General features: G+C 39.9%; 1 protein-coding gene across 1 annotated transcript in view; it reads left to right on the top strand.

Moving 5' to 3' along the window:
- Positions 1-21,912, top strand: part of sspo (SCO-spondin) — a 132,524-nt gene that overhangs the window by 13,510 nt on the left and 97,102 nt on the right. The window contains exons 8-24 of the mRNA XM_015354311.2: positions 24-182; positions 487-572; positions 1,115-1,240; positions 1,806-1,962; positions 2,964-3,204; positions 3,388-3,526; positions 6,083-6,209; positions 8,919-9,091; positions 10,970-11,191; positions 11,736-11,901; positions 12,595-12,838; positions 17,427-17,607; positions 18,155-18,249; positions 19,015-19,271; positions 20,068-20,202; positions 20,763-20,965; positions 21,281-21,408. Coding sequence (XP_015209797.2) covers positions 24-182; positions 487-572; positions 1,115-1,240; positions 1,806-1,962; positions 2,964-3,204; positions 3,388-3,526; positions 6,083-6,209; positions 8,919-9,091; positions 10,970-11,191; positions 11,736-11,901; positions 12,595-12,838; positions 17,427-17,607; positions 18,155-18,249; positions 19,015-19,271; positions 20,068-20,202; positions 20,763-20,965; positions 21,281-21,408 — 2,839 coding nt within the window. The remainder of the gene's footprint in view (positions 1-23; positions 183-486; positions 573-1,114; positions 1,241-1,805; positions 1,963-2,963; positions 3,205-3,387; positions 3,527-6,082; positions 6,210-8,918; positions 9,092-10,969; positions 11,192-11,735; positions 11,902-12,594; positions 12,839-17,426; positions 17,608-18,154; positions 18,250-19,014; positions 19,272-20,067; positions 20,203-20,762; positions 20,966-21,280; positions 21,409-21,912) is intronic.

Below are 21,912 nucleotides of genomic sequence, written 5' to 3'. Positions count from 1 at the left end.
ATTCTCTCTCTCTCATTGTGCAGGGGTCAGTGTGCGATGGCTGGGCGACTTTGTCTTTGTGGAAAGCGGTCTGGGTGTGCGGGTGAAGTGGGATGGAGACAGCACTGTTTACCTTACCGTCACAGCAGAGCACCGCTCCTCCACCAGGGGGCTGTGTGGAGTGTACAACAACAACCCTGATGGTGTGGGCTCTCCTCCTCTTCCTTTTTCTCTCAGTCTCTCTCCTTCTTGGCTTGGTTACTTGTGTTTGGGAATAAAGTAAGATGGGTAGATTGCTTTTAATGTGTGTTCAGAAAGGCCTCTGGGTTTAGGAAATCTGCTCTTTTTCAGTATAATTTTCTTTTCCTCAAACTGTATTATTTAGTTTCTATATTATCTAATGGAGTCTTCAGACACACGGAAGTGAGTGTATCAGTATAAGTGTGAGAATATGCATGCATCCTGTCTGTATGTCTTGGTTTAATCCTTCATATACTGTACTTGCAGATGACTTCACAACTGTTGGAGGGAGCATTTCTCAGTTTGCTGCCAGTTTTGGAAACTCCTGGCGTGTCCCAGACCTGCAGACTGAGGTAAAGTCACAGCATGGCCTGTGTCAGGTTTGGCACTATGGGAGAGTTAAAGAGGGTCTAACCTGTCCAGTTATGATCTTCCTAGCAACACAATCTGTTGCCAATTGTATAGTAGGAGAGATATCTCTTTGGTGCCTTTGGTTCCTGTTTTCACCAACAAGGGCTCATTTGGGAGGTTACAGACTGGTTACAAATGATCTTAATATCTCACTTTTTTTCTGCATTTTAGACAATTGGTTTTCTTTTTCTATGTACAGAAGGCTATGTATCCACCACAATCTATTATGGCTAATATCACTTTTCTACTGGATGTAGTTCTAAATCATAAGGTGTTCCTCTGATACAGTATGTCCCAGGTCTAGCAGTATCAATGCCATGTCCAATATAGAATTTGTTGTGTCAGGATTAGTTGTGTTTTCTAACTGTGGTCTTGGAGACCTAAAACTTTCAGGATTGTAAGACCTTCAATCAATAGGCAAAATTCCCCATTCATGCAGTTCTTGCTTCATTACAATTTCTATGTTTCTCTCTCGCTGTCCCAGGGCTGCAGTGATGCAGCAGAGCTTGGACACAGCTGTGATGTCACTGGGGACACAGAACTACGGCGAGTGGCAGAGTCTTTGTGCCACAGGCTGCTGGAGCATCCCTTCAGTCAGTGTCACAGCAGGGTGAGAATAAATATAGTACCAATACAATTCTGTCCCATTAATAATGCCACACCTACAGTGTGCCAACAGTATATCTATAATGACACTCCTCGTCTGGTACCTACAGTATGTCTCTATAATGACACCTGTTTCTCAACTGACACCAGTCTCTATACTGACATTAGTGCTTCGAGACCTGTCTATACACTAACACATGTCTTATAGCTTTTCTATTTTTACAAAGACACCAGATTACACTGTTGTATCTCATTAGGCAACTCTGTCTCTACCCTGATACCTGTCTCTATACTATATTTCCTGCTCTGTTACCTATGTCTCTATACTGAAGTGTGTCTCCATACTCTAGTTTTTCCTCTTGTACCTCTGTTCTCTATACTGTTGTCTCTAAATTATATTTCCTCCTCTGGCATCTGTGCCTCTATACTTACAACTGTCTCAATATTGTATTTCCTCCTCTGGCACCTCTATCTTTATATGGACAGAGCCCTTCTGACCACCCTCCCCTACTCCTCTGTTCAGTGATTCACCTCCTCTGCCACTGTTTTCTTTCTGTCCGATCCGCCAGGTGGACCCTGCTGCCTATGTAGACACCTGTCTCTACCTGTATTGTAGCCAGGGCCAACACGAGCGAGCACAAGTCACATGTGATACCCTGGCAAGCTATGCACGCGAATGTGCCCAGCAGCATGTTCTCATGACCTGGCGGAGTGCAGAACTGTGTGGTATGTCTTCTAACTCTTTTGTGCATTAATGGGCAATAGTGAATCTGAACATTTGCATTCAAATATTGCTTTGACCAAAAATGTCAGTTTTAAAAAAAGAAAAATAAAATGTTTACACATCTCAAATATCGTACTGTATATTTGACAGTAGCAAAGATAGACAAAAAAGAAACACTAAATTGGACTAATAGAGTTTACAACCAGTTGTTGATAGAACACATCCCCAGTACACCTTGGTATGAATGTAGCTGTGAGACAGGTTGTATTAGGGAAACAGGGTATGGTACTGCTGTGAGAATGGACCCTCCATTAGAGGCTACTAATTAAGCATTTCCAAGACTTTCTTTGTTTCTTTTAAATAGTGTTCCTATTTTTCAATACCTGGCTAATGGTACAATTGAAATTTATGGAATGTGGGAACTTCAGAAAGGAGTTGTGTATGTAAGGGTATGTTTGTAGGTTCATGAGTAATCGGTAAACCGGATAAAAACTTTGTTGGTAAACTAAGGCAGATTCCAAGTGATAGTTGAAGAAAATATATAGTTATTTAGAGCCAAGGAACAGATTAACTGTCTTAGCCTGTAGAGCCAACACACTCTCAAAAATCAAAGATACTTCTTCTTCTTCTTCGCTTTTTGGAACAAAGTTTTGTATATTTACTGTATATAAAGCCACACAATAATTTCAGGAAATATGTTTGACTTTTTGAGTTTTAATGCATTAACTAAACCTAGTTTCCCACCAACTGTCTCTTGAATCACTCCATGTCCAGCAATATTATCCTCATAACACTTCATTGGACTGTACATGCAACCTAAAGGGGGTATATTTCCAATAACACTATTCCCACAGTTTCCTAACCTAAATGCCGAAAACATGATTACTTTCCAAATGCAGATTTGAGGTCTTGTTAATATATTTAGTTTCCTTTATCCTGCTGACCTATACAGCAGTGTGCTTTAATAACCCCCCTCTCCTATCCAACTCTCTCTCTCACACAGAGCGAGTGTGTTCCCGGGGCCAGGTTTACTCAGACTGTGTGTCCTCCTGCCCCCCCAGTTGCACATCTCAGCACCCTCCTGAGGCGGGGCAGTGCCGAGATGAATGTGTTGGGGGGTGTGAGTGCCCCCCCGGGCTGTTCCTCGAACAAGGCAGCTGTGTAAGGAAGGAGGAGTGTCCCTGCTACCACCGTCGCCACAAATACCAACCTGGAGACACCATCTGGCAGAGATGTAACACATGGTGACAATCTCTCTCTCTATGTCTTTTGTTTTTAGATTTTTTTCCCTCTTCAGTGAATTCTCCTCTGTGCCTTTAGAGGTTGCCTTTCAGACTTTCACTCCCATCTGCAGTCTATCACTGTCGTTGTCAAGAGTGTGTGCTGTGTCACTCAGTCTCTCTCCTGCCTGTGTCTGTGTGTGCCAGTGTGTGCCAGGCAGGCCAGTGGCAGTGCTCAGGTGAGCGGTGCCCAGCCCAGTGCACTCTGCTGGGAGAGCTGCATATCACCACCTTTGATGGCAAGAGATACACCTTGCAAGGAGGCTGCGCATACACCCTGGTGGAGGTGAGACACCCCTGCAATGCTGACACAGAGTATCTTTCAAAGAATTTTGCTGTCTCAAAGCCTGTTTTGTTCTCCCAATGTACTTTATACTTTTACTTAAAATTTCAGTTATTTTCAGAAAACAAGGGAAAATATTTGCAATTGAGCTACAAATGATTCTATCAGTACAGGGAAAAACAAATTCAGTCTCAGAGCCATACGGTATGGGAAATTCTCATTTCATCTCTACTACTGTAATACACAGTGAGAGTGAACTGGAAAGAAATTGTGATGTGTTATCGATGTGGGGTTTGTAATGTCTGATGATTATGTATTTTAATACAGCATCTAACTCTTTAGATCCACATCTATACCCTTTATGAAACTAATAAGAATTAAGCGAGACCTCAATACTCAAAAAACCCTGAGACTTCATAGAAATATGGGGTCAAAGCAAACTTGAACAAGTGACGCGATTCAAAGACATATATGTTTGGTTTTAAGCACTCAAGAGAATGTATTGAAGTTACAATATAAAATTAAGACATGGTGAATGGAAATAGAAATATCAGAAAGAAATGGGAGGACATCAACAAGTATTATTAGAAATTTAACATCTGAAGCCCCTGTATGTGAAATGGTGATAGTTTGTAGTCCAGTTGAGTGTCTCTGCCTCTGCAGTGGAATATCACTGAGCAGTCTGAACACAAGCAGTAGAGCTGCTGTATAAGATACTGTAAGAATCACCTTTAAGGATCAAGGATGGAGGAATGGTCAAAACCAAAGCATTTGAGAGCAGTCCATATTTGCATTCCAGGATAGTAAATATCTTATCTGCATTTAAACAACTCTGTAATAGAAACTACTGTACCTGGTAATAGGCTGAATTCAGAATATGTAAGGAATCAGAAACAATTCAAGAAGAAGTTTTTGATCATAATGTTTTATGAGAAACCTGTATTTCTGCAGCCACTTCTTTGCAAATAGTTTTATGCCTGAGGTTAATAAAGATGTCAGTATATAGATCATCCTAATGGATGTTAACCTTTTCTTAAGAAGAGCTGTAATTTAAATTGATTATTGATCTCTGAAAAGAGAGTGCTCACAATCAATCTTTTGTTTTAGTATTAAAGGGGTGACCTGTTCCCACACTACTAGGAAGAATTCAGGGGGAAAAGATATTTAAAACAGGAGACTAGATATGTTTCTAAATAAATCGTACAACTGTCTAAATCTTTTATAAAATTATCTTACAACTCAGTTAATTCAGTGAATTTAGAATTCAGTTTTTGACCAACTCTATGTCAGTTTCAGAAGTGTAGAAATTTGAATAAAAGTTTTAGAATTGTATTAATCTTTTTAGGGTTAGAAAGTACAACATTATTTCTTTATATTCCAATCTGGGAATCTGCTGTACTGATTTTCTGTGTTGGTTACAATAATGTGCATGTTATACACTGAACCTGCTGAACGTTGGTTATGTTGTTGCAGTCTTAAAAGAGATGGTTTTAGCAGCCAAAATGCCACTAGAGGCCATCAAATACCTCCATTATTTATAAATTGAGACACTTGGTGGTTATTTATTAGATTATTGGATGTGGTTAATTACAGTATTTTAAGTGACTAAATAACAGAATGTTTTTGCAACTACAAATGTCAGGTAGTCTCTCCCCTTGTTTTAGCACACCACAGGGTGCTAAAACACACACACTAGAAAAATTAAACCACGTTTTCATCAAACAGCATCAGTGTTTCTATATTTACAGTGGAACTCTGAGGCGCATTAAGGGGAAGATTGTGCATACAGAAAGGGCTACACCCAGGTTCCATAAGGCATGATCAGTGCTATTCAACAGAATGTATAGTAAAAGCAGGACTGTAAGTGTTAGAGGACAACGTGAGTTCTGTGAGCTAAAGTCCATGGTCAACACTTGCTGTTTCTACAAATATGGCAATGTCCAGAGTTTATGACATGAAATGGAGAGAGAGTTTATCACAATATACTGTACATGCCATTTTTTCTAAATGACTTAAAATGGAGTCTCAAAATATTTGTGGCATTTATATTTTGCATCTACACAAATATTTACGCAATAAAAATGTAATACGTTAGCCTTTAGCTGATGTAACCAGTTGCTGCAAAATGATATCGACTTTTTAGTTTGTGTGCTCTCTTAAGGTTTCAAAATGCCCAGTTAACTAAAGATGAGAACATTGCTCTTTCATTGCTCATTTTACTTTGAGTGAATGTTTTGTCCAAGGTGGCATCCAAAGAATGATTTGGCAATGATTTTGCTGAAAGACAGGAAATTGCTTGCCAAAGAACAGAACAGGGTGGCACCTGTCTACAAATGTTCTGACTATTGCATGCTGCCTGCAACCAAGCAGGACGTATAGTCCGTGTTACCAAGACAAAAAACACCAGTTAGTACAGTAAATATAGTAAATACTGTACAATTATTAATTTGGGATTTTAGGATAAAAGCAGATGTTTCCCCTGTTAACCAGTGCCCATTAATCTGTCAGTCACTTTAATATGGATAGACCGATTGTCAACTGACATGTGTATCCATGCAGGACTTTGTTGACAGCAAGCTGGTGGTAACAATGGAGAGCGGGGAGTGTGCAAGGGGAGGAGCCCAGATTTGTCTGAAGGAGATTACTGTCAGTGCTCACAGGACCACTGTCAAAGTCACTGATACAGGTACACTGATCGCTGGCGTCCACCCCACTCTCCTTCTCCATATCTCACTCTCTCACTGTCCTCATAAAACCTCTTTGTTCCTTTTTCTTGTTTCCATGTATCCCACACACTCTGCTGTCTTGTCTTAATATTGGCCTAATGTTTTTCTTTTACATTGTCTTACTTAAGTTTTGTTAGAGAATGTGTTAAACAGACTTTATCATTTTCTTAACGGATTTGCAAAGAACTGTATCTATCTCAGAATCTAAAACAGTGATATACTGTAAACCTAAAGGAATAGGTAAAGGTTTATTCCATGCTGAAAAGAAAGTCACAACATTTTGACTTCGTAAACTACTGTAAACTTAGATGAGATCTTAATACAGGTCCCTGTGGTACTTTATTGAATTAATCACAACTGCCTATTTTGAGCTGTCAGCCCTCATTAGTACCATTTGTTTTCTATCTATTAACTAGTTATTAAACCAAATTATTCATTATTTTGAAAGCCTTCCATCTCCAATCTGTGAATGAATCTTTTATCAGAAACTTTATCGAAAGCTTTCTGAAAATCTGCACACTCCATGTCACATGGACTCAGACCAAAGAATCTTTGCTCTGTCTTTGTCACAATATGCCAGGCCCTAGTGGAAAATTTTGCTTGATCTTTTGGGTTCAAACTTGAGTGCCTGATTCATTCTTGTGAAATTCTGGTAAATGCTTTCCTTAACAGAGCATTGAAAGTTCTGTTATAGGCTGAAGAAAGAACAATCTGAGTGTGTGCACTTTGAAAAACAAATGTGTTCAAGCTACACCAAAGATTTACTGGCAGAAGGTTCATGATGACATCAACATGTGCCGTAAACAAATATATTGATCATCTCGATTAATCAACATATTGTAACAAGAGAAAACATACTGTAGCCTAAAAATAAAGGTTATAGTTTATTTTGGTAACATAACGTGAATTTCAGACCTTTTTTTCTTACATTTCCCCTTTGAATTTGAATGCAAAAATGATTTCTAGAAAGGTAGTGATGTTATTTGTTGAATGCTACCTGTGAAGGATTTCCTCAGTCCTTCCAAAATTTGTTCTCAAGAGATTTACACTACCGAATTCACTAGCAAATTTTCAGGAGAATATTGTTCTCGCCAAACTGTTTATTCAAACACAATCACTGATACAGGTACTGATACAGGAATTGGGCTTATTGAAACTCTATCTGCAAATGGATACTGGATTTCCTGACAGGCACATCTCAGTTGGTGAAAATTCATAACAATATCTCCTCTACAGTGATCTTAAACATTGGAGTACCGCAAGACTGCTGTCTCATTCCTAGGCTATACTTCTTGTTCACCTACAGTATGACTGTATAGCCAGTTACAGCAGCAACCACATAATTAAGTTTGCAGATGACACCATTATTATTGGGCTGATCAACAACAGAAATAAGTCTGCATACAGGAGTGAGCTGAAGCATCATACAAGATGATGCCTTGACAGCAATCTGGCCTTAAATGTCAACAAGACAAAAGAACTAATTGTGGAACTCGAGATATAGAGGGAGGGACGCCCCAATCAGCATTGTTGGCATAGCAGTGGAAACTGTCAGCTGCTTCAGGTTCCTCGGCCTGCCGACTTGGTCTCACAACACTGTAGCCAGTCTGAAAAAGAGACAACAGCGCTTGTTTGCTTACTGCTGTGCTTAAAGAAATATGGCATTGGGAAGCAGTCCCTCCTGAACTTTTACTCCACCAACATAGAAAGTATCCTCACTAGGGGCATCACTGTGTGGTACAGCAGTACTACCATGCATGACAGAGATGCACGACAAAGGTTTGTGGCAACGGCACAGAGGATTATAGGATATGATTTACCATCATTCGGTGAGATCCATACCATCCGCAATAAAGACCAATCCATCATTCAGGATCCCAACCAGCTCGGCCACAAACTGTTCTCCCCCTTAACCTCTGGCAAGTGGTACTGCACTAGACTTAAGAACAGCTTCTATCCCACTGCAGTACGCATCCTCAACAGCTAAATCCAGTGCCTAAATACATCTGCACAAAGCACTTTTTGCATGGTTTAACATGATGTTGTTTTTTGGTCTCATTACTACTACTCATTATTTTTCCACAACATATTTATTGTTCCTGTCGTTTACATTGTGTGGTGTTGTCTGTTGTACTGTGTATGTCCTGAGAGAACAGCGCAATTAAGAATTCCAATGTAGGTGTAGATATGGCAATTAACTCCTCTACTGTACTACTCTACTCAGAAGATGTCAGAATACAACCTCATATTTTCAAAGGGCAAGATCATACATTTCAGGATGTAATGGACTGTGTGTAAGCATATTAATGAGCAGTGCTCAGTGCTCATTTTTTAGCACCTGGTGTCAAAGTGAGCAAGAAGCTGTTTCACCGATATTAGGGTTGATCAAATCTAATTTTGACCTCTCTCACAGACATATCTACTAATCTTAGAATGAATGCACAGTTCTGGCTCTGTGGTCTGGCTGTTGTGATTGGATGAATAATTAATTAATATTCATACCCAGGAAATTCTCTGCATAGAAGTACCTTTATTTTACAGACGACATTCCTTGTTAGGAGGTGTAAATTAATACTTAGATATATACCATAAGCAACTAGAAGGGTTTGTCATTAGCTGTCTGTACTGTGGAATGCCAGTGTGCCAACACTGTTTCCGTGTGTCTCCAGGTGAGGTGATGGTAAATGGCCAGCGGGAGACCCTGCCTGCAGTGACAGGGGATTTATCAGTGATTCGAGCCTCTTCCTCCTTCCTGCTGATCCAGTCATTTGGAGCTCATCTACTTTGGAGCCTGGAGGGGCCCTTGGCCCTCATAACACTGCAGCCCGGTTTTGCACATAAGGTAAGACACACAAGAGAACAAAAATAATTAGAACTCAGATCACCAAAAATGGATGTTTACTCAGTCAGACTGCATTTGAAACTCATGGGTCTCTTCATCAATGCTGAAAGCACTGGTGCTCATATGTGGAAAATAGGTTTTCTCAATGCGATATTTACAGTAAGAGCTAATTCCTACATTTTTTTTGTTAAAATCCTAGGAATTTACACTGGCATAGTAGTTGACTCTTAATGAAATAGAAATGATAATGATACAAATGCAGTCAATGCAGTTTCTTTTCACTTATAAGCATCGCAACTTTATACTGTAGCAATAACAACAACCAATAAGAATAAGAATAATCCTATGTTAAACATATGTTCCCCACAAACTTAAATAAATGTTCAATATAAATCCAGAATGTTCAATGTTGTTATTGTAATAACACAGAAATTAATATGTTCAAGTAGGTAGCCACATCAGCATGCATAGACTGCAAAGGGACAAGTAAAGGTTTATTCCATGCTGAAAGGAGACAAAAATAGACACTGTTTCAGCTGTGGTGCCTTCTTCAGGTGTGAGAAAGAGAGGGAAGTCAACAGCTGATATACTGTAGCATAGGAGAACAAAAGCCGGGAGTGAAGAGGAGGTGGGAGCGGGAGGGATGCAGAGTGGGCACTCAGGTGATGCGAAGTCGAAAGAGGTAAAGAGAGGTGTGAAGTAGAAATCTCCAAATGAATAGAGAGGATTAGAAGGAAACAAGTCTGTTGTTGAGAGAAGCCAGAAGGTGTGATCCTAGTTCCAGGATAATTTGTGTTTTGGATGTCTTTCTGCGATAGGAGTTGAGAAACCCTTCTTTGAGAACGCAGACAGAGGGATCAGTGTGATCATGGCTGCTAGAGTTGAAATGAGAAACTATGGGATTGGAGAAATCTTTGATCCTCCCAGCACTGACCTGTTCTCTGAAGCGGTCTCCCGGTCTCCTAGCTACCTACACTGGAGAAACAGGAAGGGGACTGGGAGACCACTGGAGAGAACATGTCAGGGTTGTTTCCACCCCTCTTCACTCCTGGCTTTTATTCTCCCATGCTAAATCAACTGTTGACTTTCCTCTCTTTCTCATCCCCGAAGAAGGCTCTACAGCCAAAACGTCATGTTTCCTTTCTTCTCAGCATGGAACAAATCTTTACTTGTTCTATAAAAATTAGTGACCCATTTTTGCACAGATTGCTAAACCTGGTAGGTGAAGTCATTTGATCGGGAATCACCGTTGGATAGATCTGATGTGTGCCTAGAGTTCATTTCAGTTATTTCATCTCAGAACTCTCTGTACCTCTGTCTCTGTACTCTCTGTACCACCTAAAATATAAAATTGCATGTTTTTAGCTTCCATCACTAGAAATGCCATGTCTGCATCATCTATGGGAAATTCACATGCATTTTAAACACAAAGATTCTAGAACAAAACACATAATGATTCATTATTCTCTAATATAAATGTAAATGTTCAGATAAAACCCACTGATGGTTAAATTCATTGTCATGAATAGTATTCCTGGAAATTTAAAAAATGAATAGAAAATCTATATAAATACTGTAAAGCAAACTGACAGACCAGGAGTTGTCTGTAACATTATAATTGTCCATCTTTTCCATCATTGAAAGCATTATTTGCTTTTCTGTATGCACAATTTTTAACATCCCAAATTTCATCCCAAATTTCTGTGTAAAAATGTTAAAATAAAGCTTGAAACCTTTCCAATCAATCGAGTTAAATCATACATCCCAGGAAGCCGGACAGTCATCCAATTAGTGCATAGCTGGTGTTGCTTCTGTTTCAATTGCAATTGAAACAATTGCAATTGGGGCAGTCTGACAGTGTTCGCGTTGCTGTCTCAGGTTCGAGGACTATGCGGGACCTTCACGTGGAGCCAGCAGGATGACTTCACCACTCCCGAGGGGGATGTGGAGACCAGTGCCGCCGCCTTCGCTGCCAAGTTCAGCACTGGTCTGCACTGCCCCCCAAGCCGTGGTCATCCCCTCGATCCCTGCAGTACCTACACGCAGAGGCGCCAGCACGCAGAGGAAGTGTGTGCTGTCGTTCACAGCTCTGTGTTCCAGGTGAATGGAAATCCTAGGTGTCTGCATGAGCCTGTTACTCTAGAGCAATGCAAGCCTGTGTTAAAACCTCTTATTATGAGGTCAGGCTGTGGAAGTACTTTAACTCTCTGGTGCTGTGATAGAATTAGCTGGTACTGTATACAGAAGATTATTAAACTAGAATATTAAAGTTGAACAATCTAGTATCATCATGTAAAATGGAGAGAAGGCTGGATGATAATAAATTATGTTAAAGTATGGTATTAACAATAGCTACATTAGAAGTTTGCTCTTGATTTTACAATTTTCAATTTAATTAACAATGGATTCAGAATATTGTTTGTTTTTTTAAACATAGGCTTCATGTTTCCAATGAAGGAGGGCTCATTTGGCATATGTGCTACGTGGACTGGGGAAAGAAGCTTTTCATTTCTTTGGGCAAAACGTTAAAGCTTTGTGGCTTAATAGTATATGCTTTTGTTTGAAAAGGTGTCAGAGTGAGTATGAGAGTAGGGTATTAAAACTGTGGAAATGTCTGTGTTTTATTTGTCTTATTTGTCTGCAGCCATGTCACGACCTAGTGGATCGCGAGCCCTATCACCGCCTCTGTCTGTATGAAGTGTGTGGCTGCACCCCTCCTAGGCAGTGCCAATGCACTGTCCTTACTGCCTACGCTCGCCACTGTGCCCAGGAGGGGGCACCGGTGAACTGGAGGAACCAGACCTACTGCCGTGAGTGTCTGAGCACTGAGTGAGTCACCTGCAGAGATGACTATATTACAAGAAAAATCCCCAAATAAATTTCCATGGGGTTAAAGTCAGCCATCTGTACTAGGCTTATATACTGTGATAATGAATACTGTAAATCCCCCCAAAAATTAAGCCTCAAGCTCTTGTCAGATTTTAGTTGGTTCCTGTTTTATTCTAATCAACTGGCCAGATTTAGTGAAGTTGACAACTCTCTGAAACCCTGAGTTTCATTTGGATTTTCTCTCAAGCTTGACACACAGTCTACAACTTTGATGTAATGTTCAAAGCAGTATTTTTATAGTGTGTCTAAAGTAGTACATACAGTATTAAAATGTTCTACTCATACATGCCTTTATTTAACTTAAGAAGTCAATTATATGACTGTCTAACACACACAGACATGGCCCCTGAACTTTATCCATTGTTAGAATGCCATGTGTTTTGGGGGGATTTTAAAGATTTATGTACAGTATTTATAAAAAGAATAGTGAAATATATGCCTGCACAGATGGTAAATCTGTCCTTCTGTAAATCTGATGGGGATACCAATACATTTTTATACAGGAAGGAAGTAAGGAGCAGGTACTACATGACAGAGCTTGGCTCTCTGACTGTGAGTAGTGTCCAGCCACACGGATGCCCACAGCTCAGCATTTCTCCTTTGTTCCCCCACAGCGATGCAGTGCAGTGGAGGCCAGGTATATCAGGAGTGTGGTCGGCCATGTCAGGGCTCATGTGCTGACTTGCGTCTCAGCCAGGGGTGCCCAGCAGAGGAGAGCTGTGTGCCTGGGTGTAACTGCTCCCCTGGCCTGGCAGAGGACGAAGCAGGGCAGTGTGTGCCAACAACCATGTGTCCTTGTGTAGAAGGAGACTTGGTATACCAGCCAGGCAGTACCATCCAAAAAAGATGCAACACCTGGTAAGTGAAATGGAAAACACATACTGGCCAAAGAATCACATACACAAAGTGCCCAGCACCACACAACAGACGGCAGAGTTGGGGATACTGGGGATATACTGTACTCCATTGTGGTACATGTTGTGGATGTTGTGGAAATGTGGATGAATTTCTTAATGTCTTAGAAAGTCTTAGAAGTCACATTAAACCATCTTGAAGACTTAAAACAGGTGCTCCTGACCTTGAAATGATTTGACAATTTTAAACCAATTCAGGTTGATAAGCAAGTCAAGAAGTCAAACAGAAGTTAAAAGTAGTAGAGAAAATAGGGAAAACAAAAAAAACTACCAAAGATAACAAAAATAATTTAATCAGAATTCTTTAAAAAGACCTTGATGAGATGTTAGGACCAAAAAGTTATTGAGTAACTAAGCACAGAAGAATGGATTTGAATGTCTCCTTAAGGAAAAGTCTGGAATTTCTGGACATGAAGAGAATTCTCAGACATGAAAGATGAGAGGTGAGCAGAGAAGTCAAACAGGTGTCACACATTTCTGTACCTCACTCAATCTGAAGTTTCATCTTGATATAATGTACAGTAGGTGTAAAGCTGAAATACTTTCTAATGATTTCCTTTATAAATCATGTTCAGAGTTGGAAAGGTAGTGTATATAAATCACTGAATATTGACGCAAGCCAAATGAGTTTCAAAAGTTTTTGTTTTACTCCTGAGAAGTAATGAATTGAAATAATTTAAAGGTGTTGATCTGACAGGAGAAAAAATTGTAGTTTTTGAAAGGTACTTTTTCAATTAAAATGTATACTTTTTAACAATTGGAGACAGAAAAAAAGTGGAAACCATTTAGCATTTAAGTAAATGTTAGTGAAAAACAATTTTCTGTAGAAAATCCCTTATCTGATTTCAGTATACAGTAGTAGATATCAGGGCTCTATAAAAAGAAATAAGACTATTCCTTAAGAGTTTCAGGCATACAGTCTACATCATGTTTCATGTTTCTTGTTACATTTAATCATTTCTGCCCATTAGCATTCTTTCCTTACTACATTCTTTCCTTACTACTAAACGTAGTAGAGAAAATAGGGAAAACAAAAACATAAAAAAAAGAATTTGTTTCAACAAAAGTCTTCTCATGCAGACAACTGCTTTAATATACTGTAGCCGGATCTTGTCAGATCTCAGAACCAAGCAAATATGTGCCTGCTAAGTACTGGAATGAGACAACCTAGAAACCCCAAGTTGCTGCTCTTATTGGTGTTGGTTGATTAATAGGTAGTGCTGTTCCCTCTGCACCAGAATCTCTAAACCAAAGTGTGGATTCTCGGGGACACTGAGATGCAGGAGTTGTCCTTGGATGAAATGTTAAACCAAGGTGTGGTTACTTGGTTGTTAAGAACCCTCTGCAATTGTTCAGAAAAGTAAGGGTATTAATCCTGGAGTTCAGACTGTATTGTTCTGGGCTTGTGCAATCTTCTTAATCTTTCTTTTATTTCAGTTGGTAAAGCAGTTTCCCATTTTTCTGGGCTGCTCTGTGGTGGGGCTGCCATAAGCAGAGTGGCTGTCATGCATCACCATGAGGTGATGAAGTGGTTCCACCTTCTATAAAGCGCCAGGTTCATTTGGGATGAGATGCTACTGTACTATATAAAAGCAATTAAATAAAATAAGGTTTGCACAATTGTTCAGCCTCAAGTTTCAAACAATACTTACACTATGTACAAAAATAAAACAGAAAGAAAATCATATAAAGAAAATACTTAAAATGCTTTATATTCTATCCTTTGCTGTCCTTTAAGCTTTGCCGGTGGCTTGCAAGCAGAAACATTTTTAACCATGCATCATTTTAACCTAACTTCTCTAGCATTCTGAGGTTAAGGGTACTGTACATACAGTACTGTATCTTCAGTTTATTCCTCAAATGTTTCCAGAGTTCAATGCAGCTTACACTGTGACATGATAACGGATCAGTCAGAAGCCTTACATCTTGGTGAATCTGTCCGCAGGCGGCTGAGGGAGGTGGTATGAGAGCTCTGATGAAATCACCCTATGGCCTGTCTCCTGTGTCCCCGGGATAGGTTGATTTCATTGCATTTCTTTACCACGTGGCAGCTTCAAGTCCCTGAGGCAGTTCAGTGGCATGTACTCTAGCTGGAATATTTGACATGCAACCCCCAGGTGAAGTAATGGTCTCTGTTATTCAAACTCGAAACCAGCAGATGATGGGAATCTTGCCTAGAGATTCCAAATGAATTGTGGAAGAGAGCAATGCCAATGTAGCCAGATATTAGAAAGAGATTAGAAAATATTTCCTATAAAAGAAACACACCAGAAGCCTTAATTCACACATTCCCCCAGAACTCACTCATTCTAAATCTTTGAAATAATTATAGACTGCTGCAAGGGCTATTTGAAATGCTGTGTTCACAAACCCTGATAAGAAACCTTAATTAAACCATGACATGAGTTTTGAAACACAGTACTGTATGTCTTTAAACTAATATGTTAACAGTTAACATTTCTTCTTTACTTCAAATACTTGAGTTCATTATTTTCTAATATGACAGGGAGAAATAGCAGATCTGCCAACTATGAATAGATTAATATACACAGAAAGGATGAAATAACCCTATAACAAATAGCTTCCACTGTTATATTGTAACTTGACTGTCACGGATGTCGGAGAGGAAGAACCATAGAATGGCAGGAGAGCAAAAGATGGGGATTAGCCCAGGCTCAACTGTTCAGGGAATGCCGTATAGAAACCTATGCCCTCAGGTAGCGGACGTGGGGCGACCTGGTGCTAGGCGGGTTTCAGGACATCCGAACATCAATGCTGAGCCAAGGCAGACTGAAAGACCCGGAAATATATAGGCCCAGAGATAGAGAAACACCGGAAAAGAACAGTGAGAGACTGGACAGAGGAGGAGCACCCTCTAGCTGCAGAGGGCGTAACACTGACTCAACAATGTACTCCCTCATGATGCTTACCATGTAAAATGCAGCACTTTCTTAAAATATTTATTTATTAATTCATATGGCTCAAGGGTAGCCTTTCATATTCATCTGACCTCACTATTCCAGCCAATATCATGATATTGGATATTGGAAGATGAAGATCCCTGGAAGACTAATCTTTAGTACAGTGGCCAAGGAGTCCCTACTGGGTAAGATGTGATGCATACTGTACAGTATGTTCCTAGACAGATGGGTTAAGCCAAATTGAGTCACTGCAACCAAATAATAAAATGTTTCTCTGATAATGGTACATTTTTCAAAAGTAAAAACAAAAAGTATTAGATATGACTAAAATATGAACATAAGAATGGTCACAAAAAAAGTAAGCTCATAATTCCATCTAGCCCATTTGGTAGCCAGTAACTAATCAATTTCTAAAGGATCCCCCAGATGGTGAAAGCCCAAAGCCCCTAATGTAGGTTTTAGAACCTGTATTTCACGTGATCAGGTCCAGATTATTTTTTTAGATCAATTGAGCAAACCTCTGTCATACTTCATTGTGACTGCTTTGTGGTGCCTGTGAGTGACCTCTGCATACTCGTTAAGTTAATCAATGACCGAGTGACCTTCGGTGGTTTGAAATTCTCCTTCAAAAGATGACTGTGCAGATTTTCACTCTTCTCTCAAAGTGCTTAAACATCGTCAAAATTGTTGTGAATTAATATACCTGTCCAGCCTAACCTAAAACTTTCATATAAAGTACTACTAATGCTAAAAAATGCTATACATCGTTTATTAGAAAATAATTGTCCAAAAGCACCGGAAACACTACCAGACTACCAACATAGAAATCTTTGTTCAGCTCCTAAAGAGGAGACTTTGTGTAGTGTTCCCCTTATATTCTATAAAAATATATTTCCATAGTAAAAAGAGTACTTTTGCTAAACGTTTAAAAGTTGTAATACAGTCTCAAGGTAACATTTTGTCCTTTACTGAGGTGAGTGTCTACATTCAAAGAAGTTTGTAAGATTTAGTTTCTCATCAATATATAGATTTCAGTTGACTAGGATATGTTTCCAGCTCTTACCTATTAATCATGCATGAACGTACTTTATTCATGCCTTGATGCCATCAGGTCATGTGAGCTTAGGCTTTAAACTATGTTCTTGCCTGTTAATCAAACATGATCACAGTGCACTCTTAGCACTTCAGTAGAGTTTCCTTGGAATGTACCAGAAAAATAAACAGAAATACAACTCTAACAGAGGAATTCCTTTGAAATATGAACATACCAAGTATGAAACATAATAATTCTTTTTCCAGTCTCATCATAGAAAATTTCAGATAGTTTAAGACACCTTAAAAAAAAGATCAACATTTTTGTATGGAATTAGCCAAGTCCCAGTTATGTTCACTAAATATGTTAAATCAAAGCAAACAGGACTACAAAAAGAGAGACTGTGCTGGACCCAGCTGGACGAGCTCCTGGGATCAATACATTGGCACCAATCAGATGGTTGTGACAGGAAGACTAGATTTTTCCACTGGCTGTTCTATTTTGTCTTGGAAGTGCTGAAGTACTATATAGTATTGACTCTTCTCATCTTTCCTGTTTCCATCTCTCTCTCTTTGCAGTGTGTGCCAGAGTGGAGTGTGGAACTGCACCACGCTCAGCTGTCTAGATGTGGTGGAATGTCCCGGGAGCCTGGTGTTCTCTCCTCACTCTTGTTTGCGTACCTGTGCCAGTCTGGACGTGCCCGGGCCCTGCACAGAGCCCCTGCATGGCTGTGTCTGTCCAGAGGGAACTGTGTTCCTGGTCAGTGCCCAGCAAGAGCAAAACATTATTTCCACAGAGAAAGACAGTTATTACAAAGAAAAGTTTACGTGCCCTCTTATCTTTTTATATTAAAGCAGAACATTTTCCTTACATGATGTGTTTTGCCAAGTATAACATCAGAATCACCTTCAAGTTTAACTAAAATATCCTGATTTTTACCCTCTTTGTACTTCTGTCTCTTGCCTTATTGTGTACTGTGTTATACTTTTGTCATCCTTCTCTTCCTGTACTCCTACTCTCACTCATACCCTCAACCCATCCCTGTTGAAATTTGCAATAACTGATTGAATAAGTAGTATTTAATCCTAAACTGGATTTTATTGAATGAAAATAGTATAAGCTCAGTAAGCAGAAGAGACAACTAGATTATGCAAACAATGGCTAATGACATGATGGCAACATTGAAAATTGTGCTTTCATAAACCATGTTGGCCTTCAATTTGGCTAGAGATTTGGCTGCAGAGCTTGAGAATCTCTGTTATGAGCTTGTTGTATCTCACCGAAAGTTGTGTCTGTTCATTTGCAGGATGATCAATGTGTCTCCCCAGCTGAGTGTCCCTGTCATCACAATGGCAGACTATTCTACACCAATGACACCATTACCAAGGACTGCAACACCTGGTGAGCTCCACGACCTCATCTTCCACACATAAAGTCTTGCAGTCGTACACAAAGCAAGGAATTAAAAAAAAAACGTTGTTCCCTGTTTTGTGAGAGTTGAATTGAAAGGTGCAAGAAAGATGGAACATTATATTTTATGGAAATAATTCTCAGATGAAACAAAGAATTGAATTTGAACTTGAACTTTATTGCCATATGCAACCGGTGAATGTACTGGTACAATGGAATTCTTAATTTGCTTGGGGACTAAAACACTGGAGCAACAAATGATTACAGTCTTCCTGTCATCTTATAAAACACATGTTGTTGCACCTTTTACAAACAATTGGTTCTCAATATTTCATGTGTCCGTCATTTGCACAGAAAATGTACTATATTCAGCACATATTAGTTTGGTTTTGGTCTTATAAGTGGTCTCTATTGGCATGGAAAAAAGATAGCAAAGAACATTAACATTATGGAGACCCAGAAGTACATGCCTCCATTTCAATGTGGAGAAATGTTCACTGGTGTATACAGAACAGTGGAAGTACAGCCTGCCTGCTAAGAAAAAAACAGTTAAAATCAGAGAAGTAGTGTTTTAAGGAATACATTGTGGTAAATTTCACCCACAGTATCGAAAATGAATGAACTCCACCTACAGTACCAAGAAGTTCTATAACGCATGCAATGGATGAAACCCTTTTTCATTACCTCTTTGCTTGATTGCTTTCATCCTCTCTCCCTGTCTTGTTTCTTCCTTCCCTCTCCCTTCTTATCTCTCAGTGTGTGTTCTCAGCGCCACTGGCACTGTGGGCGGTCCTTGTGCGCAGGGGTGTGCATTGCAACTGGCGACCCTCACTACGTGTCATTTGATGGGCGCGCCTTTTCCTTCTTGGGCGACTGTGAGTATGTCCTGGTGCAGGATAATCAGGGGCTCTTCATCCTCACAGCTGAAAATGTACCCTGCGGCACCACAGGGGTCACCTGCACCAAAGCTGTCACCCTGACGTTGGGGAACACTGTCATACACTTGCTGAGAGGTGAGAAGGGCAAGGGGGAGAGTGGAGGAGGGAGAAGGGGATGTGTAGAAGCCAGACAAAGGAAAAGGAGAGTGTTTGCACTTGGGGGACTAGAAAGACATTAGAGGAGAGAGAGGAGAATCAGGAGGGGATAAAGAATGGAAATATGAGGGCCCCCTTTTTCCAACTCTTTACCATGTTCCCCTAGCACCGGAAAGCTCCAACCAGGAAAGGAGAGGATGCACTACAGTAGGAAAAGACAAAGACTCTAGAAAAGAAACTATAAAGGTTTTTTTTTAGATGTGTTCAGATTTTACCACTGTGCAGTATCACAAAATGTTTGTGTTGCCATTTACTCTGTTGTTCAAACAGCATGACAAGGTAAGATATGTGAGGACATTGAGAGGGATAACCTACATAGTTTTTAATGATTTTAGAGCATGTACGTAGCATGTAACTGACCAATCCCACCCTATCCCCAGCAGCGTTTATCCCGCTCACAGTTTGCTAGTGACATGACCTAAACTCAAACTTGTGATCACAGACTTTAACCTACATCTAGACAAAAATATCTCCCCCATCGAGGCACTGAGAATGCTCCCTTTGCCAACACTTTAATGCAAGTAGTCATTTCTCTTTATGTTGCATCTCCTTTATGACACAAAACTTGATTATTAGGATTTTTTCAATGCCTTTCCGAGATGTATGGATACAAACATAGAGGAGTGTTTTGTGTTTTCTCTACAGATGTACCTTAGTTGTGCATCTTATCTATATTTATGAGTTTCCCTGTCTCACTGTTACTTTGCGTCTACAGGCCAGTCGGTGACAGTCAATGGCTTACCAGTCTCATTGCCTAAGAGCTACAGTGGGAATGGGCTGAGGCTGGAGCACGCTGGGCTGTTTATATCCCTGTCCTCCTCACTGGGTCTCACTGTGCTGTGGGATGGAGGTATGGCAGCTGCAGAGACACCGGACAAACACCCACAACAGAACCACTAGTTAAAGCTGACGCATAGTTTCACAGTGAGCCCTATCTGAACAGACAACCATGCCTAGAAGACTTCCTGCATTCCTTCTGAGTAGTCTTTCTAAGAAGGTCCACAGGAGAAGCTGTATGTTTTAGAACGTAGTGAAGAATGAGTGTAGAGCATCTCATGCTCACTATCTACCTATCTTTCTATCTCTGGTCCAGACATATGATTTCTCTCAAATGCATAACAATGCAATAACATGTATTATAAAAAATAAGATAACTATAATTACAGTATATCGACAATAATATAACCTTTTTATAGAACATTGCAAAGGACAAAAAAGAAAAATTGCGTCACATATGCAAGACATTAACTGCACATTTACATGTCTTCCTTTCTCTTCCCTGTTCTGAGCACCTCTGCTCCATCTCTGAGCGCTGTTTTACTCTCTTCTATGTTGCCTCTCTTCAGATGTTCCTTTTTTGCTAGTCCACTGCTTGCATTTTTCTCTAACCCTCCCTCTTTTCCTGTGCAGGCATGCGAGTTTATGTCCGGTTGGCTCCAGAATTTCGTGGACAAGTTGCAGGGCTGTGTGGTAATTTTGACGGTGATGCAGAAAACGACTTTGCCACGCGACAGGGCATCATTGAGTCCACCCCAGAGCTGTTCGGGAACTCTTGGAGAGTCAGCCCATCCTGCCCTGAAGTCTCAAGTCACAATATCCATGAGCCCTGCATTGTGAGTATACAGAACAGGCACTCATCACCCTAATCATAAACCCTACCCTTACCCTGGCTTTCAAATAAGCTAATCATCATTTAATATTGGGTTTCATGAAAGGCACTCATAAATAAATGACCTAGGCCTAATCTTACTCTACTCTTATACCATCACTAACCCCAAATCTCACCCTAGTCAAAATCTTCCAGTTCTTTACTCTAAACCAAAAACATTAAAGATAACCATAACTCTTACCATACTAAGTGTTTGCTCCAACTTCACTAACTTTAATCCATACACTGTGCATAAACATTGTGCACCCTCCTTTATCAGGAACACCCACATCGGGCAACATGGTCAAGGAAGCGCTGTGCCATCATCACCCAAGAGCTGTTCTCACCTTGCCATGCTGAAGTGCCATGTCAGCAGTTCTATGACTGGTGTGTCTTTGATGCTTGTGGGTGAGTAACAACTGGGGTACATTTCTAGGAGGGGGAAGATGTTTGGTAGCAATAATGATATTTGTATCTGTTTCCTCAAGTATTTTCACGTCCCTTCCTGTTTCTGCAAAACTTTGCAGTCTGCAGGCATATTTGAATATTTCGCAACCAAAAGCAAACCTGCAATGATGCAAACACATCATCAGAGAAACTGAAATATAAGTAATGGTATTTCATGAAGGTGAAGATGAGAATTTTTCAGTTTAATTGTTTAGATTTTAAAAGTGACATGCATATTTTTTATAATATTGCTCAGTTTGTAGAGATTTTAGCTCCATGTTTCACTCTTACACATGTTTAGAGGGCAGAATCATTGAGATGATACATTATAGTATTGTATAGTATAGTATACAACTATGGTAAAACCAAATGAAAGCATAGTAACAGCAAGAGAACCTAGTGTTAAAAGGCAAAAATCATATAAAAAACAGAATTACTCTTCAAATGTAATGTTTTAAATATTTG

Source organism: Lepisosteus oculatus, chromosome 6, assembly GCF_040954835.1.
Source record: "Lepisosteus oculatus isolate fLepOcu1 chromosome 6, fLepOcu1.hap2, whole genome shotgun sequence".
Taxonomy (NCBI): Eukaryota; Metazoa; Chordata; class Actinopteri; order Semionotiformes; family Lepisosteidae; genus Lepisosteus; species Lepisosteus oculatus.
The sequence above is the reverse complement of the archived record's forward strand: the minus strand, read 5'-3'. Positions and strand labels throughout refer to the sequence as shown.